The 8,835-nt window shown below is 45.6% G+C and overlaps 1 protein-coding gene across 1 annotated transcript; it reads left to right on the plus strand.

Moving 5' to 3' along the window:
- On the plus strand, window positions 1–1,008 carry HCAR1 (hydroxycarboxylic acid receptor 1; the record flags this gene model as incomplete). Its single annotated transcript, XM_081251961.1, has 1 exon — window positions 1–1,008. The coding sequence occupies one exon, from the start codon at window positions 1–3 to the stop codon at window positions 1,006–1,008; it is 1,008 nt and encodes a 335-aa protein (XP_081108087.1).
- Between the last annotated feature and the right edge of the window lie 7,827 nt (window positions 1,009–8,835).

Here is an 8,835-nt window from a genome sequence, read left to right on the forward strand (position 1 = left end):
ATGGAAAACAGGTCGTGCTGCTTCATCCAGGAGGACCCCATCTCCCAGGTGATGCCGCCGTTGCTGATCCTGGCCTTCGTGCTGGGCGCCCTGGGCAACGGCATCGCCCTGTGTGGTTTCTGCTTTCACATGAAGACCTGGAAGCCGAGTACTATTTTCCTTTTCAACTTGGCTGTGGCTGACTTCCTTCTCATGATCTGCTTACCCTTTCGGACAGACTACTACCGCAGACACAGGCAATGGGCCTTTGAGGACATACCTTGTCGGGTGGCACTCTTCATGCTGGCCACCAACAGGGCTGGGAGCATCGTCTTCCTCACGGTCGTGGCTGTGGACAGGTATTTTAAAGTGGTCCACCCCCACCATATGGTGAATGCCATCTCCAACCGGACTGCAGTTGGCATCGCCTGTGCCCTTTGGACCATGGTCATCCTGGGGACTCTGTATCTTTTGATGGAGAACCATCTGTGTGTGCAAGAGAAGACCATAACTTGTGAAAGCTTCATCATGGAGTCAGCCAACGGCTGGCACGACGTCATGTTCCAGCTGGAATTCTTCCTGCCCCTCAGCATCATCTTGTTCTGCTCCTTCAAGATCATTTGGAGCCTGAAGCAGAGGCAGCGCCTGGCCAGGCAGACTCGGATGAAGAAGGCTACCCGGTTCATCATGGTGGTGGCGGCTGTCTTCATCACCTGCTACCTGCCCAGCGTGTCGGCCAGACTATATTTCCTCTGGACAGTGCCTACCAGCGCCTGCGATCCCTCTGTCCACGTAGCCCTCCACGTCACCCTCAGCTTCACCTACGTGAACAGCATGCTGGACCCTCTGGTGTATTATTTTTCAAGTCCCTCGTTCCCCAAATTCTACTCCAAGCTCAAAATCCACAGTTTGAGACCTAAGCGTCCAGGACACTCCAAGAGGCCAGAAGAGATGTCCATTTCAAACCTTTGTCGCAAGAGTTGCATCAGTGAGGCAAATAGCTTCCAAAGCCAATCCGCTGTGCAGTGAGATCTCCAAATGTGATAGATGGCACCAGAACAGACAGATGGACAAAATCAAGGAAGACCCGTGGGCGACTTAGAAATAATTCATGCTGAGGGGTGGAGAGCTTTGAAAATGCCGTTCTTTCTTAGCTGCATCCTCCCCACTGTTAGATATGAAATTCAGATCACTATGTCTTTTTGGAAGGTTCCACTTGAGAAGTGAGCCGGTTGCATTTATATGATTTGATTCCAATGACAAGGGCGTGTGTGTGTGTGTGTGTGTGTGTGTGTGTGTGTGTGTTGGGTGGTGGGTTGGGAAGAGTTTGGCCCCTGTGTATTTTTAAATGGCTGAGTTCATAGGTACTAATGTTTAAACCCATCATGTTCTCTGTCTGGGGGAGTTAGTGAATTTAATAACCTATCCTCTGACCTTAAATTCTTACTTGTCTTGGAAACTAGAAACTACTGTAAGTCAATATTTTTATTTCAGGCGAGTGAGGCTCTTTAGACTGGGAAGTCTCGACCCCGATGATTTTCATCTTCCTGGGGCTCCTCTGTACTTTTCTGACTTCTCAGGAACCCAAGAAAAATGACAGCCAAACAATCTGCTCCCACCTTCTTGGAGCTCCACGTTTATCTGCAAGTCTTTGCATTTCAGAGAAAGTACTGAAGGATATGTTTACCTGCCCTGAATTTTCCAGTGGGAGCTGAGTGCTTGAAAAAATCCCGTTAGCCTTTGGGAAGTGCTGAGTCTGGCATAATTGCTTTGGCTGCTTGTTATATGACTATGAGTTTGAATTATTCAATCACTCATTTTCCACGTATTTCCTGAATTGACATTCTGTGCCAGGTACTGTGTTAATGTCCCTTTTACCTGGACGGTCCTTAGTCAACTTGTGTGTGGCGGGGTGGGAGGCGTGTGTGTAGCAAGCAGACAAAAGTTAATGAAGTTCACCCTTTCAATGACTATAGTTTCTAGACCTGTTCTCTGCAAACACCAGCATTTTCCTCTTATTGTAGGATTCCATACAAACACGAAAGGGAGGAAAGAGTAGTATCCCTTATACATATGAATTTCCCAAATACGTCCATGGGACCCTCAAAAGTAGATGATTGTATGAATGACATGCTGCTCCTGCCCTAGATTAGGGGGAAAGAGTCCAAGCCAACCTTAGCTCCGTTCTCAAGCCACAAAGTGGTGAAAGTGTTCCCGGCTCCTTTATTTACATTTTCTCAAATTCCCAGGGGACTCTCTGCAGTTAAGGCCCTTACCAGCTTTTCATTCTTTAGCCTTGAAACATCCCACTAGGCTGTTCCTATTAAATTCCTTTTTCAGGGGCACTGCACAGCCCAGGGATGGGCTGTACAAAGCTCAAATCACAGCTCAACTGCTTACGATGTATGATCTAGGGAGAGATTTTTTTTTCCTTTGGCTGCACCGCGGCATGCGGAATCTTAGTTCTCTGACCAGAGATCAAACCCTTGCCCCCTTCAGTGGAAGCTCGGAGACCTAACCATTGGACCACTAGGGAATTCCCTGGGAGAAGATTTTACCTAACCACATTTAGTTTCAATTTCTTCATCTGTCAAATAGGGGTAACAATAACGTTGACATCAGAAGGTCATTGGGTGGATTCATTGAATGTAGGATCCTGAAGCACAGGGACTTTGTTTACTATTATATATCCAGAGCCTAGAGGCATGCCTGCACATAGTAGGTGCTCAGTAAATATTTGAATGAATGAATAAGTGCATGTAAAACGTTAAGCGCAGTGTCTGGCAGTAAGTGCATAATATTATGATGTATTATGTTAACACACTCTACATATAAAGAAACTGAGGCACAGAAGCAATTTCCCCCGGGGGTTCAGAGCCCGTAAGTAGCTGCTCTGTTCTGACTACTTGAGTTCCCTGGCTCCCTAGCTTCCAGGGGAGAAGTGAACAAGTGAGCAAGGATTCTTATCAGCATCAAAGAACCATATATCCTCTTGATAGAAATCTGTGAAAACCCCACACTTCTGCTTTAAATTCTATTCTTAGTTCATTCTTTCCTGGGCTGCCCCCTTGTTGCTTCATCTTAATAAAAACGGATTCCAAAAGAAAGTCCGTGTCCTGTGTGTGATCCTATGTTAAAAGATTCATGAGGGGCTAAAGACGCAGGTGTAGAGAATGGACTTGAGGACGTGGGGAGGAGGAAGGGTAAGCTGGGACAAATTGAGAGAGTGGCATGGACTTACATATACTACCAAATGTAAAATAGATAGCTAGTGGGAAGCAGCCACATAGCACAGGGATATCAGCCCGGTGCTTTGTGACCACCTAGAGGGGTGGGATAGGGAGGGTGGGAGGGAGACGCAAGAGGGAGGAGATATGGGGATATATGTAAATGTATAGCTGATTCACTATGTTATAAAGCAGAAACTAACACACCATTGTAAAGCAATTATACTCCAATAAAGATGTTAATAAAAAAAAAAAGATTCATGAGACTTTACCCTCCAAGGAAAGAAATCCAAAAAAATCCAGAAGCACACGGTAGGCTGAGGTTCTCACTAAAAAACAGCAAAAACAAACGAAAACAAAAATCAAATCCCCAACTGAAACACGAGGGAAGGGGGCAGGGCACAACCTTTGAAAGGATGACGTAGACCAAGGACATGACATAAACTGATTAGAACCAAATGGGTCCAATATGGTGGGCAAGTCAACTTCTGCTAGACCTTGAGCCTCAGTATATGCTCAGTGTAACACATCAGCAAGCTAAATGACACACCCACAGGCACCATGACAGTTCCAATATGACCATAAGGATCAAAAGGTGGGTGGTGGCCCAGTTCCTGGAAACCCCTTCCCCAAATAGCTGGACTATTCCTCCCACTCATTAGCCTATGAAATTACCCACCCCTATAAAAACTGACAACCCCATACCCCATTGCCTTTCTCACCTTCTGAGATGGCCCACACTCTGTCTGTGGAGTGTGTTTCTCTCTGAATAAATCCACTTCCTACCTATCACTTCGTCTCTCACTGAATTCTTTCTGTGATGAGACATCAAGAACCTGAGCTTCATTAAGTCCTGAAACCAGGAGTGCGATCACAGTTGGAGGACTGTGGGTTTTGGCCGGGTTTGGATCCCAGCACAGGGGTTCATGTCCCAATCTGAGGTGCACCGTTTCACAACCCCAGCCTTGACTCTGGTTTTGCTTCTTTTTTTAAAAATTCATAGAATGTGATGAAACAAATGTCATCAAGAAGTGTTCAGAATTGTAAGGAAGAGACATACAGCTTTGTTGACAAAGCTTTGTTTAAACTACCTGGATTAGGAAAATGTCATCAATTTAAAAGAAATATTGTGTCCTCTGACTCAGGGTCTTTCAGGAAAGTCACATAAAAGCGAGAAGGGATAGTAGACCATTATTGTTCAGGAACTGTATGGAAAAAATAAGAGGTACCTTTTACTGGTGCTGACAACATAAAAATTTAGGTTCTGGTCTATTCTCAGAATGGGTTTCCTTACCCTTTCTGACAACTGACATGGTTAAGATGGTGTCTGAGGTCACCAGTGCGCAGGGGTCACTTGGATGGGATTGGAATTCTGGGCACAAGGGGTTGAGCCATTTATTAAAGGTTCCCTAGCAAGGTGGGGAAGTGGCCACACTGCAATGCACAGTCTCAGCTTGCTGCTTTCTGGGCCTTCGAATCCACAGAGGTTTCCAACATTACTCAAGACTCCGTCATCCCAGTGAGTGCATAAATGTCTTCAGGATCAGCTAATATTGATAATTTGCAGGGGGCTTCCCTGGTGGCGCAGTGGTTGAGAGTCTGCCTGCCAATGCAGGGGACGCGGGTTCGTGCCCCGGTCCGGGAGGATCCCACATGCCACGGAGCGGCTGGGCCCGTGAGCCATGGCCGCTGGGCCTGTGCGTCCGGAGCCTGTGCTCCTCAACGGGAGAAGCCACAGCAGTGAGAGGCCCACATACTGCAAAAAAAAAAAAGATAATTTGCAGGGCCCAGTTCAAAGTGAAAATGCAAGGTCCCTCATTCAAAAATAATTGAGAATTTCAAGATGGCGACAGCAGGGTGTTAAACTAAACACAGGACCCTTTGAACTCATCCATGAAGCTGGGGCCATGCATTTTATGTATAGAGAGGTTGAGATGGAGCAGAATAAATAGATGGGTTCACATATGGGCTTAATTAATCTATACTCAGCTTCCAGTGATGATACAGTTGCAGTGAGAAGGGGGTCAATATTTTCTTCCTTGTAAAGATTCATTCATTCATTCATTCCCTCTTTCAAGGAACATTTTTAGGCACCAGCTCTGTACCAGGCACAATAAAAACACGAAAAACATAGCCCCTCACCCCATGGGTTCCATTGTAGAAACCAAGGAAAAAGTAAATTTACCATTCAGGGCAACTGCAGTGAAAGTGGTAAACTTAGGGTTCTACAGGAGAACCCAGGGGCCCTTAATCCTGGCTTAGGGGGTGAGGGAAGGCTTCTCAGAGGAAGTGACTTGTGAACTTAGCTCTGAAGGATGGAGAAGAGGCAACCAGATTGAAAACTAATGGGACCCTATAGGGCTCCCAGGCGTGGAGGCCTTTTTGTCCCCCATTTCTTGTAGGCAAGACTCCAGCCTCCATGACCTCCCCTGAGTTCCAAAGGGCAGATTAGAACAGTTGCTAATCAAGGGGGGAGCAGCCAGGAAACCACTTGAGGCAAGATTAATGGGAATAGAAAAGCTCATCCAGATTAGGAGACCAAGGACTTCCCTGGTGGCGCAGTGGTTAAGAATCCTGCTGCCAGTGCAGTGGACACGGTTTAGAGCCCTGGTCTGGGAAGATCCCACATGCCACGGAGCAGCTAAGCCCTTGCACCACAACTACTGAGCCTGTGCTCTAGAGCCTGCGAGCCACGACTGTTGAGCCTGAGTGCCACAACTACTGAAGCCCGCGCAACTAGAGCCTGTGCTCCGCAACAAGAGAAGCCACCCAATGAGAAGCCAGCGAACCGCAACTAAGAGTAGCCCCCCGCTCGCCGCAACTAGAGAAAGGCCCGCGTGCAGCAACAAAGACCCAAGACAGCCAAAAATAAAAATAAATTAATTAATTAAAAAAAAAAGATTAGGAGACCAACCACCTGACATCCTGCACACACCCTAATCTTGTCAGCAAACCCACTCTTTTGAAACTTTGCAGAAGAAAGAATGTGAGACTGTCACTGTCTTGATCCTTCTCACATACCCCTGACCATAAGCCCCGACTATAAGACCCCTCCCTATTCCCCAGGGAGGGGGGCACAGTTCTTGAGGCGCTAGCCTACTGTGTTCCCTCTTTGCCTGGCAAAGAAATAAAGCCACTTTCTTTCTCCTCCATAACTCTGTCTCTGTATTTCTGTTCGGCATCGGTGCACAGAGAGTCAAGATTGTGGCATCAAGATGCCTCAGTGGGGAAAGGTGTTCCAGTCAGAGAGGAGAGAGATGAGAACCGCAGGAGGATCAATGGGACAGGGACGAAAAGTCCAGGCTGGGCTACAACAACCTGGTAAGAGGTGAAGCCCTGAGATCCACCCAGGTGAGAAGGGTCTGCTCACAATCTTTCTTGATAGAAGATTTGTGAATAGCCTTGCAGACCCCTTTCTTTTTAAACAGGAATTACATTTATTTAATCACAGAGGCATACATGGTTTTGTTCAAAACTCAAGGAACACACAAGTATGTAAAGTAAACAGTAATTCTTCCTTTCATTCCTCTTAATCTCATTTTCTAGAGGTGATGACTTTTTTTTTTTTTGGCCATGTCCATGCGGCACGCAGGGATCTTTGTTCCCAGACCAGGGATTGAACCCCTGCCCCCTGCAGTGGAAGTGCGGAGTCTTAACCACTGGACCACCAGGGAAGTCCCGAGGTGATAACTTTTAACATTTGGGCTATATACACTCTTACACAAAACTAATGAATCTTTAGCTTTGCTAAAGCAAGATAGATAGATAGATAGATAGATAGATATAATTTTGCAAGGTATTCTTATCAGGAATATCTTCCTATATCAGAACAGAGATCAAGCTCCTTGTTTTTAATTATATTTCATTGTATAAATGGACCACATGTAGTTTATTTAACCAATGGCCTTTTAACAGACATTTAAGTTATTTCCAATTTTCCTCTATTGCTGCCATCCTATGGTGGACATTCTGAATGATATATCTTTGGGTAAATGTGCCAGAGGTTTTAGAAGATAGATTCTTAGACATGGAATTGTTGAGTCAAAGGACAGGCATACTGAGTGAGGTAGTGTGCACAGTGGCTGAGAGAATAGCCCCTGGAGCCACACTGTGTAGGTTCAAATCCTATCTCCTTTCCTTACTTGTGACCTCACGCAAGTTACTTAACCTCTCACTGCTTTGCTTTTCTTGTCTGTAAAAGAATAATACCTATCCCTTACGGATGTTCTAAGCACTAAACAAGTTTAGCTTATAAAGCACCTACACTAGGGCTTCCCTGGTGGCGCAGTGGTTGAGAGTCCACCTGCCGATGCAGGGGACGCGGGTTCGTGCCCCGTTCCGGGAAGATCCCACATGCTGCGGAGCAGCTGGGCCCATGAGCCATGGCCGCTGAGCCTGCGCGTCCAGAGCCTGTGCCCCGCAACGGGAGAGGCCACAACAGTGAAAGGCCCGCGTACCGCAAAAAAAAAAAAAAAAAAAAAAAGCACCTACACTAGTGCCCAAATGGAGTAGCTCTATTTCTATTAATCCTTATTATTATCTTGTATTAGTTCTTATTATATTAGCTTTTATTATAACCTTGATAGATACCACCAAATCACCCCAAAAAAGGCTGAACCAACTTAGACTCCCACCAACAGTGTATGAGAAAGACTTCTTCCATGCCCTTGCCAGCAGGCCCTTGTTTGGTTGCTTTGTTTAATAAGCATTTTTCTCCTTCTTTTTCAAAAATGAAACAAAAACAAAAACCTTTACTCCTTTAAAGTGGTGAAGTCCAATTTATCATTTTTTTTGCTTGTTTGTGTGTTTGGTGTTGTACCTAGGAAGGCTTTGCCTAAGCCAAGGTCATGATGACTTACTCTTAGGTTTTCTTCTAAGAGTTTTATGTCTTACATTTAGGTCTGTAATCCATTCTGAGTTCATTTCTGTGTGCGGTTCAAGGAAAGGATCCAACTTCATTCTTATGCCTATTCAGTCATCCAGCAGCATTTATTAAAAAGATGATTCTTTCTCCCATGGATTTGTTTTAGCACCCTTGTTATAAAATCAGCTGACCGTAAATGCAAGAATTTATTTCTGGACTCTCAATCCTGCTCTATTGATCTCTATATCTATCCTTATGCCAGAACCACACTGTCTTGATTACTGTAGTTTTTTTTTTTTTAATTAATTTATTATTTATTTATTTTTGGTTGTATTGGGTCTTGTTGCTGTGCACGGGCTTTCTCTAGTTGCAGCTAGCTGGGGCTACTCTTCGTTGCGGTGCGTGGGCTTCTCATGGCGGTGGCTTCTCTTGTTGTGGAGCACGGGCTCTAGGTGCCTGGGCTTCAGTAGTTGTGGTGCATGGGTTCAGTAGTTGTGTCACACGGTCTCAGTAGTTGTGTCACACTGTCACTGGAGCGCAGGCTCAGTAGTTGTGGTGCACGGGCTTAGCTGCTCCACGGCATGTGGGATCTTCCCGGACCAGGGCTCAAACCCATATCCCCTGCATTGGCAGGCCGGTTCTTCACCACTGCACCACCAGAGAAGCCCCTTGATTACTGTAGTTTTGCGGTAAGTTTTTAAATTGGGAAATGTGAATTCTCCAACTTTGTTCTTCTTTTTTCAAGATTATTTATTCTGGTTTGCC

Source organism: Mesoplodon bidens (genome assembly GCF_964165515.1).
Source record: "Mesoplodon bidens genome assembly, chromosome: 13".
Lineage (NCBI taxonomy): Eukaryota > Metazoa > Chordata > Mammalia > Artiodactyla > Ziphiidae > Mesoplodon > Mesoplodon bidens.